General features: G+C 35.1%; 1 protein-coding gene across 1 annotated transcript in view; it reads left to right on the top strand.

The window, feature by feature from the left end:
- LOC150081759 (methionine aminopeptidase 1) overlaps positions 1 to 12,926 on the top strand; it is a 172,802-nt gene that overhangs the window by 154,706 nt on the left and 5,170 nt on the right. Inside the window, exon 12 of the mRNA XM_090379623.1 lies at positions 8,870 to 8,935. Coding sequence (XP_090235749.1) covers positions 8,870 to 8,935 — 66 coding nt within the window. The remainder of the gene's footprint in view (positions 1 to 8,869; positions 8,936 to 12,926) is intronic.

Genomic DNA, 12,926 nt, shown 5'->3' with positions numbered 1-12,926 from the left:
GGGCATCCACTGAGAGGTTCATCTTCTAGAGTTTCCTGTCCATTTTTAAACTAATTAAATCACTCAAACTTCTGTTTTCTTCAACACATCATCTCCATATAAAATATCTTAATGCAATTTGTATATATTTCTTGTGTGCAAGCAATGAGAGGAAATTAAATAAATCACCCCAAATATGATGATAATTTTGGTATAGATGGAGAAAGGCAGCTATGTTGATTGAATCAAAAGCTTAATATTAAGGAAGCTAATTGCCATTGATAATTAATAGCTTTATGTTTAGGAACTGCTAGGATTTTGGTTGTGGTGACCAGTAGATTAAAAATCCTTGTGTATTTCAAGCCATAGTGAATCTGTGGAAGAAAGTGTGGCATGGATTGGAAGCACAATTTGTCAAGTAGTTTTAGATGAACAGATTCTTTAGCAATTGGCCTGTAATGAAATGGTTCAGTGGGATTTTGGAATAAGTATCACATTGTAGACCATTCAGCACTTCATTAAAGATTAATACCTAAAATGAAAGGGCTTGCACACTTCAGAACAAATTGCATTCAGGGCTTCATTCCTGGTAAATTGGACCAGTGCTAGAATTTAATATTTTGTCTCACCCATTTCAGGAAGTGGCAGGTTAGTGGTGGAACTTGAAACCTTGTTGTAAAGTCTAGTCAGCTGGTGACATGTGGTTTTGTAAAGGACGGCTCCTAGAATGTCAGTTCAACTCCACCTCGTATCTCTGTGATGAACAGTATCACTGCAACTGGGCCAGATATGTGAGTAATGTAGGTTTGTGTGTGTGTTCTGTTGTGTCTGGCCACTTGGCTACCCAGAAGCATCAATCACCTGGAGAGATCAATCTAGATACTTGTCCACACCACAGGAAGGTGGGCCAGTCCCATTTGTGCTGAGGTTGCCAAAAGGTGGGCCAGATTTCTCCGGGGTTTCACTCCAGAGGAGAAAATAAGAACGAAAAGGAGAGAAAAAAAAAAAACCAACCAGTTCCTGTGGTGTATTTATAATAAAAAAAAAAAGAAAAAAGGGTTCTTGCGATGATGTGTTGAGAAAAGATAAAGAAAGAAAAGAAAAAAAGTAAGAAAAAGAGGTTTAGTTATAGTTCGTTGATTTGCAATCAAGGACTTCTGTTGGCAATGGCTTGGAAGGCAGTGAGTTTAGTTGAGGTGCTGATAAGTTTATGGACCTGGTCTGGGGAGAAATCAGGGGTCTTGCTCTTGAGACAGTCTGTATTCTGATACTGGGTACGTTCAAATATTAAGTGGTGCCAATTGCAAATATAAATAATCGAATTTATATTTGCACTCTGTCCACAGAAGCATAAATTAGTATTTATAAGCCCAAGTTGAAGTTTTTCATTAAGTGATCCATGCCCAGTTGTAAGGAACGAGGATTGAAGACTGAGGGGAAACCAGAAGAAAGTACTTTATACTTTTTTTATTCAATGGGATCCCTGAGCCTGATGCTTAGCAAAAAGTTCAGTGTTCAGTATGATGTTAGTAAGTTTAATTCTAATGTCTCCTCTTGAATGTATATGAATTCTGTTGCCATCTTTCCTTTGTTAATATTTTATTTACTGAACTAAAGGTTCGAGCCCGTCACCACCAAATACGGAGAATGCGGAAAGGTCAGGGAATGACCACCGCATATCCCGGAGCAATATGGCCTTAGTTGCTAATGCTCCTAAAAACCAAATAACAAACAACAACTGAACTAAAACCACTTTAAACCATATAAGATGAAAAAACAAAGAAGTACTTTGACCATTTAAGACCACATTGTTGGATAAAGAAGTTTAGTTGTTTTTGATCCCTACAACTCAGCCATTCCAACTTTATCGAATTTATATTTGCATTCTTCATTACTTTGACAATAGAGATATTAAATGCTCAATTATTCCTATATTCTATTATCTTATGAGATGCAACAGGGATTACCTTTATTTTTTTGCTATAGGATGGCTTCTTTCAACCAACTCCTAGCCAATGCATTAATGGTTAATTTGTAACTACAATATAACTACAAGATTAATTAAACGTCTTCCCCACTGTCAGAACAGTAGCGGGACAACCTCGTGGTATCAATATTGGATGTAATATTGACAATTAACAAAACGTGATATCATTATTCAAAAGGCCGATAAGGGTGATACAATAGTTATTGATAAAGGAGATTATATAAACAAATTATACACTATCATTTCAGATATGACAACATATCAAGAGGTTGAGCCACCTGTGTTTAACAGTATAGTTAATAAATATAATAAAACGCTCACGATTTATAGGAAGGATGAGCATATTACTATGGCCCAGCTCAAACAAATTAAAGCTCGTACTTATAATGTCCCAATCTTATTTGGCCAAGTAAAATTATGCAGAACAGGATACCCAGTACATCTGATTGTGTCATATAAGAATTCATTCTGCCTTTGTTTCATTAGTCATGTTTATCTATCCAATTCTGAAATCATTTAGAGAACATTTAACAGATAACATTAAAAATTATGATGCGTTATTCATGTCCCTTAACGACCTTCATATTAAAAAAAGATAATAAGCTATATTCATTGGATGTGGCCTCACTATACATTTACAAATGTAAATGTTCCGTATGCTTTAGACAAAGTTTGGACCCTTTTAAATGATGATAATATAAAGATTAATAACATGACTTCCCAAAGATAGAATCTGTGAACTAATGAAATTATTAGTAAATGCCAATTATATTCTCTTTCAAGACAAAATCTATAGACAGATTTTTGGTATACCAATGGGCCTAAACATCAGTGGACTCATTGCTGAGTTATACTTGGATAAATTAGAGAAGTTGCATCTTAACCCATTCTTGCCACAGATCACATATTATGAAAAATACCTGGATGACATTTTGATTATTACAGATCATTTGATCATAAATAATGTACTACATATTTTTAATAATATCCATTTAAGATTAAAATTTATATTGGAAATAGAAGCCGAAATACAGTCCATTAATTTCTTAAACTTTACCATATAGGTTAGATCATAAATTAAATTTTAGTATACAGCAGACCCTCGCTATGACGCAGTTCGCTTTACGCTGATTCGCTATAATGCTGTTCTTATATTATAACCCATATCTGACTATAACGCTGTCACAAATCACTATAACACTCTTTTACAGAAAGCATGGAAAAAAAATAAATAAAAACCTGGGAAACACACAACTTACGTAAATTTGACATGGACAAAAAACATTTTATTACCATACCTTATGTTACGCAATGGTATAACAAACTTAATCAAATATGTAAAGGTACTGACATGAAAATAATAGCCAAACCTATGAATAAATTATATATGTTTTTTATAAATCGACCCTTAAACACCATCTTTCAATTACAACATGATCTTGTATACGGCATCGCATGTTGAAACTGTGATGTGGTTTATCTAGATTCTACCATGAGGGTGGTTCAGAGTAGAGCAAAACAACACAAAGCTTCAGTTCGGGCGGGTCAATCAAATTCATTGGAACTGTCATTTCATGCAATAAATGAACAACATGTATTCGGTTTTAATGAAGCAAAAATAATAAATATCCAACACAATTATAAATTACTTATTGTGGAAACCCTCGAGATAAAGTTATGTAAAAATTTAATTAATATTCGTAGATCATTCCTGCTATCTGATGATTGGTCATTTATGCACATGCGTGAAGAACAAAAAAGTACTACATAAGACAAATTTTCTGGTTTACTTTTTTGGTTTGCTCTTCTTCCTGTGAACATGTAGTTTTGAAAAGCCTTAGTCCAACTTAAGGAATGAAGAGAATATTGCTCTATATGCGGTTAAGCCTTTTTATATCAATTTTAGTTTTCATGAAGTTGGACCTGGTGTTTTCTTTATTGGCAGGGGGGTGGCGGTTGGAACCCTGAGTTGAGTTGGACATCCAATATCGATACCATGGGGTTGTCCCACTACTGGTCTGACAGTAGGGAAGACATTTAATTAATCATATAATTATATCATTGTTACAAATCAATTGTTAATGCGTTTGACTAGGAGAGTTGATCAAAAGAAGCCATCCTATAGCAAAAAAATAAAGGTAATCCCTGTTGCATCTCATTCTTCATTATATTTTAATTCATTGAGTTCTTAAATTTCTTCACTAGCAGACCCAGCATCACATCGATTGGATCTTAATGTCCATGGCTTCACTTCAAAAGAAAATAAACCTGAAAATCAATTTTTCATTTCACCTTTTAAAGAACACAAATGATCTGAATAATTCTTAAGATCATTCTCTGTGAGAGATTCATTGACTTCAGCTAATTCTTGCATGCCATCAAATTTTTTTCTCATTAATTGCTGATAGTGGGAGATCTGTTTTGTTGGTGGCCATATCCAGGCATTTGGAGGGAATGGTGTTGATTCTTTTTTTTTTTTTTTTTTTTTGGCTGATGCTGCATAAGCTCATACACTTGCTTTCTTGCATCGCATGCCACTACTACTACATCGAGGTTTGCCTCTGTTGAGGGATTCTGTATAGGTAAGCAGGAGCTGTTGTCTATTTAGAATTACTATTGCCTTTAAATAGGCAATACAATCCCACAGATCAGTGGTCTTCCTTTTCTTGTTTTTTATTTTCTTTTACATATCGTGTTTTTCAATAAAGGCATTTAATTGCGTTTGCAGTCTATCACCGTAATTTAATTTCCCTTGAAGTTTAAGTGATACTTCATTAATTTTTCAAAAAACCCAAGCCATGTAGTATGCTGTTTTTGTGTTTGCTGATCTCCTTTGCTAAATCTGTCTCCTTCGCTTTCTAAAAAAACTAATTATCATATCAAAAAGGTTTACAAATCTTGTTAGTTTCCTTTAGAAAGCCATCTGACTTCTGTATGTAAAAGAAGCCTCATATATTCTTCTTTATTATCAACACAAAATTTTCTGAAAAGGCGATCGTGTTTGCTATGTAATTTTATCGATGGTTTTAATAACTATACTGAGAGATTGATAAAGAACTGGACTAATAATTTTTGCAACCAGATGATGTTGGTGTACAATGCAGTGTATTGCAAGGACTTTAGGATATACTTCATTTAGGTGGGCTATAAAACCTTTGTCTTCCAACCACAGGTAGCACCATCAGTGGCACAGGATACTAAATTTCCCAGTGGTACTTGTTTTTCATCACTCCATGTTTTTACAGCAGCAAAAATGGATTTACAGTTAGTTTCTATAGATTTCATTACAGTTAGTTTCTATAGATTTTACAAAAACATCTCTTCTTGCAATTTACAATCATCATTGAAATAACGAATGTATGCCATTATAAGGGCCGTATTGTTAGTAACTGTGAATTCATCAATCTGAATAGATATTCTTGTTTTTAGTTTGTCTGTTAGCTGCTCTTCAATGTTAACTGACATCTCATTGAATTGTCTTCAAATTGAATTGTTGCTCAATGACAATGCTTTTAAAATACTGGAAGGATGTTGATCCATCACTTTTGAAATTAGTCTCTAATACAGGTCATATAACAGTCTGAGCAACTGTATGAGCACTACCAGTTTTTGCAGTGATTTCTGCAATTTTATAAGACACAATCATTCCATTGTCATTTGTTTGTGCGTTCTTCTTAAATAAGGAAGTAACAGTGTTACATTGCTCAAAATTGTATTTTAAATGTTTAAAATATTCAATATGTTTACCAACTTTATAAGGATGTTTCCTTTTTAAGTGATCTAAAATTCTTGATGGTATCATAGCTTAATTTGAAAAAGGGCTATTACAGATAAGACACATAGGCTGTCTTAAGTCGAATGGGCTTTCGATAAAACCATAAGCTAGATAGATATTCATCCAGATACTGTTGACATTTTCTTTTTAGCACTTGACATGATTGATGATGTGTTGAATAACTACAAAGAATTAAATAATAAAATATAAACTATTTTTATTTAGCTCTCATAACCCAGGTCCTTCACAAAAGCACTGTGCATCAAAAATAAACAACTTTCACAAGGAAACAAATCAGTACTAATTGTCACTTAGAAAGTAGAAATAATAGACTGAAGGATTTCCTCATCCCATCCATGCCTTGTATATTAACCAATGAAACAAAAGAATAAATAAATAAACCACACCCACCACACTGCTGCCAAGGTCGCAGATGGTAGAAAGGTGCAAATGCCAAGGAATTGTGGAAACTTCCTCCGAAAGTACTTAGGCCTGTGAAAAGCAAAGATGGTTAAATTAAATCACTCCTCCTATCTTCCTTTTATCAAAATTTCTCACTCACTCCTAACATAATATACCTATATGTTAAAAATCAGTTGGCTCAGGGGAAAAGAAAATCCAATGAAAGAAATTAAATATTAAGGATTAAGATGTTTTTGGGGAGGGAGGGATGAACTTAGAGGACAACAAACCATTGTAATAGCCATGATTTTTTTGCTCCCGTTGAGAATCCCTTGTGGGAGATCCGTTTTGTTGATGGTTATATCGAGGTTTGCTTCTGTTGAGGGGTTTTGCATAGGTAAGCATGAGCTGTTGTCTCTATTTAGAATTACTATTGCTTTTAAATAGGCAATACAATCTAACAGATCAGCGGCTTTCCATTTCTTATGTTTTTCATTTTTTATTTTCTTTTAGATATCTTGTTTTTCATTTTTATTTTCATTTACATTTCTTAATTTTGTGGTTAAGGTTACATTGGGCTACAGAAATTTTGGTATGTTAAGATATACTTGACTGAATGTGTTTTTTTTTTTTTTTGTTAGTTTTTGGCACATCGGCTTCTGTGGCCATAATGCACTCCCAAGGTTTTTGCATTTTTACTCTGATCCAAGCCCGAGGTGGGATTCGAACCCACGACCTTTGGGTTGCCAGGCAGGCAGGCACTTTACCCACCTGGCTAGCCTGGTCGGTGGACTGAATGTGGTTCTCATTTGGCACATCTGTGGGATTTGATGATTCTTTGCTTTTATTGGCACTAGAAAGGTAATAGCATCATAAACAGATTTGAAGTGGGTTTCTTGTTGAACATGTATTGGATGCATAAGATTCACCTGGTTTTGGCCTTGTTGAGAAGTTGATTGATTAATTAGGTGGATGCCTACAGCATAGATCCTGGTTGAGCAATTGGATAACTCTGATAGTGGGGTCCAAGGATAAAGTCACCACAGAAAACTAGTGCAATTGATTTATAATCCATGTTGCTGTGTTGTTGATGGTCTCAGGGATGGAATATAGAGCATATAGATATCAGTGATTGCAGTTTTGTATCTGAGGGGTAAAATGTCGCTCCCACCCTCTGCAGAATTGTCTGTTTGGGTAATTTGATTGCTAATTAGAGAGAATTAGTCAGCCTGAAACAGGATGACAACTCAAGAATAACAACAACATTAGCAGTATGTGCATAAAAAACATCAACTGAATCAAGCCAATTGTCTGTTAAACAGATGATATACTGTTTTGAGGGATTGCTTGCTTTAGAATGTAATGAACACCCATTACATTCTGATAGAAAATTTTAATGAAAAGTGAGAGTGAGATTGGTGTCCTCTTTCCCACTCTCAGCTGATATATAAGTAGCTTAGAGGAGAGCTGTGAACAGATATATGAGTGATAACCTCTTTCAGAAGATTTGGATTTAACATTTAAATGTTAAAATTTATCATGTTAAATTAGCATTTAACATGATAAATAAGAGGTTGGCTCTTAATAGTTTTTACAGGAATGGCTGAATCCCACTGCTATGATGACTTTGGGATCCAGGTTAGCTAAAGAAAGGTGTGAGTATAGCACAAGGAGGCCAGAGAGAGCGTTGTATTACGATATCAGTTTGAGGTGGATAGAAGATGCAAAATGAAGCATAGTATGCAGCTTCTTTGTTAGAAGTGTACAGCAATACTGTAGTTAGTATCTTTAGTGGTGGCTTAAGCTACATGAACTGATATGGTCTATGGTGAGAGTCTGGAAACATATTTTATCTTGCTTTTTTTTTTTTTTTTTTTTTTTTTGTAACCTATTGTGCCAGTCGGCATTGACATATTGAAAGAACCTGTACAGTTTTTGTCTTGGTCTGGAATATGGCAGGGTAGCAGCCAACATGACTAATATACAACTTCAGCCTCTGATGGGTTAAGGCAGACCATGGATGTACATTTAGGTCTCTCTCTCTCTCTGGTGAACTTGTGCAGATGAGTCAAAGACACTTGGAGCACCTGCTGTCTCATGAGACCAGTAATTTCTGAAACAGGTTTCTACAGTAGTATCTCATTTTTAAGTAAAAAACATTTTAGTGATGCAATTTGTTCAAATGTTAGTGCAATAGTCCAGCAGCTCTTAACACAAAAGTTAATTAAGGCCTGTGTTTACTTTTTTTTTTTTTTTTTTTTATTAGTTTGTTGGTGCATCATCTTCTGTGGCCATATTGCACCTCCCAAGGTTTTTGCATTTTCTACTCTGATCCAAGCCCGAGGCGGGATTCGAACCCGTGACCTTTGGGTTGCCAGGAAGGCACTTTACCCACCTGGTTAGCCCAGTCGGCCCTATGTTTACTAGGCAGTTTAAACCCCACTGGCTACAAATAAAATAAGCTGGTGGCTACAAAAATATAAAAGATGAAGTCATCCTACATTTTCTAATTTATAAGAATAATGGACATGTTGAGTTGTAAATGAGTGACATGTATTCAAAAATGATGCAAAATACTTTTGCATCAGCTGCTGGTTGGTAAAATAAGCAGTTTGAGTACTTTTTTGGCACACAGCTTTCAGTCAAAAACATTTTGATATGGTAAGCTGAGCTGGTTAACATTTTGAATACTTTTGAAATGCTAGATTTTTTTTATTTTTTAATAGGAAATAAAGCAGTTGGTATCATGAAGCCAGGACACTGTTTTACTATTGAACCTATGATATCTGAAGGTAAGATTGTGTATTGCTTGCAGTAGAGAATAATTTGATCACATGCACTTGAATGAATAATGCCATACATAATTTTATTATTAAAATATTATTTGATTAAAATCTGTATGTAATATGCTTGATTTAAATTTCCAGCTTATTGAAAATATAATTAACTGCATATTATGTATAAATCATTTTTCAATTTTTAGACTTCTTTTTGACTAAACATTTTTCAGTTTTTAGATTTTTTTTTGACTTCTTTAATTGACATTTAGTTTTGGTCTCTGCTTTGAATATCAGATGAAATAAAACAGTTAAAAGATGCCTTTTATTGATTCAGATTGGCCTGAATCCCAGAAGCCAAAATCAAGTCACTCATTCCATTAACTGTATTTTATTGGAGGCATCAGAGACTACTGAACATCCACAAACATTCAGAGAAGTGAGTGCATCAGTTATTTCAGCTGATGCATTCACTCATACATAACTCATCACAATATTTGTAATGAGCTCCTTATGTGCAAGGTTTATAAAGGCTGTAACTAAATATAAAAACTTTTTAATATATTCAAAATAGGTATATTTTCAGCACTTGTATATGCAGTGTAACAAATTTTCATAAAGTTACTGTTTATACATTTCTTGGTGTTTGTGAATTTACATGTACTGATTCCAAATATAACTTTAGGTTTTGTGTATTAGTATTGGTTTGCAAGGAAGCACACTTGTATAGGATTGGCAAAAAAAAAAAAAAAAAAACCTACTCACTTTCACAACACCAGATGGACATTTGTTCCAGCAGTCAATCATTGTCTGGCTGAAAGTAAATTTTCATACATCTGTTCTACACCCATTCTTTTTCAGTTTAAATTTGTCCTGTTTTGTGTGTTGTCTGAGAAAGAATAAATGCTATCAGCATTTAGTTTACTGGATCTATTGAAAGCCTTAAACATTTCAATCATGTTTCTAAGCTCTGCAATTTGCAAAATGAAGCTGTTGAGGTATGAGTATCTCAAATATGGCAAAATCATAAAACCTTCAAATGTTGCTAAAATATTGAGACTACGAAAAAACCCAATGACACTATTTGATTCAGTACAAAAAATATATATAGGAAACAGTTAAATATATGCATAAATGGACAGGTTAGTGCCATTGCATCATATTTGTACATAGTGAACTACTGAAGTAGATAAATCAGCATCATTTTAATTGTATCTCATATTGTGAAAACCTTCAAAATAGAGAATGGAGATGACTAATGTTACTTATTCTCGGCAGATACCAACACCCAGGCAGCACTGTTTCAGAGCTTGTTAGCCTCTCTTCAGTGGGTGGATATGTACCTTAGTATTGCAATAGTGACAACCCAGTTATGAAGTATAACTGCACAATATGAGAGATGCCTGATGGTGTGTAATAGTAGACTAAGGCAGTATTTTGGCTGAAGCCTCAAACTACATGGAAGTTTCACTAGCAGACAGGTTAGTGCCATTGCATCATATTTGTACGTAGTGAACTACCGAAGTAAATAAATTAGCATCATTTTAATTGTATCTCATATTGTGAAAACTTTCACGAGTTTCCATGATATTGAACTGTTTCGAATAAGTAATGTTTCACCAATGGAGAAGATTAATGTTACTTATTCTCAGCAGATACCACCACCCAGACTGCACCATTTCAAGGATTGTTGACCCCTCTTTGGTGGGTGGGTAGGTAGGTAGGTAGGTACCCTGGTATTGCAATAGTGACAACCCAGTTATGGGTATAACTCCATAATATGAGAAATCCCTGATGGTGTGCAATAATATTGTGAAGTTGTACTTCATAACTGGGTTGTCACTATTGCAACATCCCAGGGTACCTATCTGCCCACTGAGGACAGGCCAACAAGCCTTGAAACGATGCCATCTGGGTGGTAGTATCTGCTGAGAATAAGTAACATTAGTCTTCTCCATTGGTGAAGCATTACTTATTCAAGGTAGTTCGATATCAATGCAACTCTTGAAGGTTTTCACAATATGAGATACAATTAAAACATTGCCAGTTTATTTACTTCTGTTGTTTGCTTCGTACAAATATGAATATGATGTACAAATAACTTGTCTGCGTGAAACGTCAATGTAATTTGAGGCTTTAACCCAAAAAATCGCCTAATATATGCATAAATTATTTAGTTTCCTTTAAAAAATTTTAAGAAAACTGTAATATAAAAATTTAGTGTTGGATGTACTTAGATATACAGTACCTCCCAATTGTATACAGCCATCCATCGCTATTTGCAAATTTTTCATTCACTTATTCACAGTTGTATTTTATAAGCATAAAATGTCAATGTTAATGCACCATGACCTACAGTCGGAACCAAGTGTGAGTGTGACTTATGTTGGTTCAGGTGTAAATGCAACTAATGTTGATCGAGTGTGAAATTGCCAGTTTGTGTTATGCATTTGTAATGGGAGTGCGCATCAATTTCATTTTTACTATTTGACAGCTTAAATTTCTATGAAAATGAGTTTTATCAAAAAGGAATTGTTAAAAGATCAAAGAGGTTGATGATTTTATCAAGCAACATTAAGTTATATTAGACAGACTTTCAAACGGATTGAGTTTAGTTTCAGTTGCAAACCATTATGCCTGTATTCAACACACCCCTTTGGTCCTTGTTTCAGTAAGACAGGGTTTATCTTGGGCAAGCCACTCCAGGAACTCCTGAAGCAGCTTGCTCAAGATCAATCAATTAGTGGCTTTGCTGAAGACACACTTGCCTAACTCCATGTTAGAATGAACAGGATTCAGGCTGATGGAGGTGCAGGCATGGTGCATGAATAGACCTGGTACTCCAATCCTGAGTGCATTTATTGCTTTCCAGCTAGTGGGCATCCCCTTTTGCTCCATGGTGGTGGGAAGCTAAAGCATAAAACCAAATAAAAACTCATGAATCCTGATAATGTAAACCCTTCTGGGACTCCAACAGGATCCCTACCAGAAGTTTTCAGTGCACAAGATAATGCCAGTGATGCAGAAAGTATTGTCCATGCAATTGCAATTTCCAAAACATCTACCCAGCATCTGCCATTTCCAAAACTATATATAGCATTCTACCATAGTTTTTGGAAATGGCATATTTGGAATGTATGCCAATCAAAAAGGCACAAAACAAATCTTGAGAGATTTTCCAATGATATCCCACCACAGCCAGTCTTCTAACCTTTAAACATTAGAATATATGAACTAATTCAAAGCTTGACAACCAGACATCTAAGGAGAGATCTAATTGAGGTGCATAAGGCATCGAAGCGTCAAGGCTCTTGGCGATGTATTTCCTATAGTTCCTGGTGTTGATTACGCCATCTTGGATGGTGAGCACTAATGCCTTGGTCTCAGAGAAGAGCCTTACATTTGTGAGTCAAGTGTTGGAAGCCACCTTATCTGTGTAGTCTTGGAGGTCATTGTAGTGTTTGCCATGCAGTGTCTCCTTCACTCATTTTTCTGTCTTTGTTTCTTCTATCTGTGTGAGTTTGGTCTTCTTGTTAAGGTTGAGTGTTTTGTGCCATTTGTATCTTTCTTATGGCTTGGTAGATTGGTGCTATATTTTTCTGGAAGTAATCCCACAAGTTATTGATTGCCTTTGGTTGAGTGAGGTCAGTCATTCCCTCCCTGATTCTTTACAGGCTATGGTCAATCTTTTGAGTGACTTCAGGTGGTGGTGTTGGTGAGTCATAGTCATCATTATTCTGGTTGGTCTTATAATCTCCTCCAGCTTGGTGTCAATCCAATCTATGATCCCAAAGGCGTACATATAGTACTGGGACTACTTAAGTGTTTATGGCTGTGATTATGTTCCTACCATTTAGCTTTGATTTTAATAGGCTTCTCTGATGTTATTTTTCAGTCAGGTGGGCTTTAATATCCTTGTGCTCTAACTGATGGGTATGTATTGTCCCCATATATTTGTAGGTCTCTTCACCAGTCTTTAGCTGGTAGTTTTGTCCAACTGGATGTC

The sequence above is a fragment of the Mastigoproctus giganteus genome, chromosome 8 (genome assembly GCF_048544385.1).
Source record: "Mastigoproctus giganteus isolate SK-2022 chromosome 8, ASM4854438v1, whole genome shotgun sequence".
NCBI lineage: Eukaryota > Metazoa > Arthropoda > Arachnida > Uropygi > Thelyphonidae > Mastigoproctus > Mastigoproctus giganteus.
The sequence above is the reverse complement of the archived record's forward strand: the minus strand, read 5'-3'. Positions and strand labels throughout refer to the sequence as shown.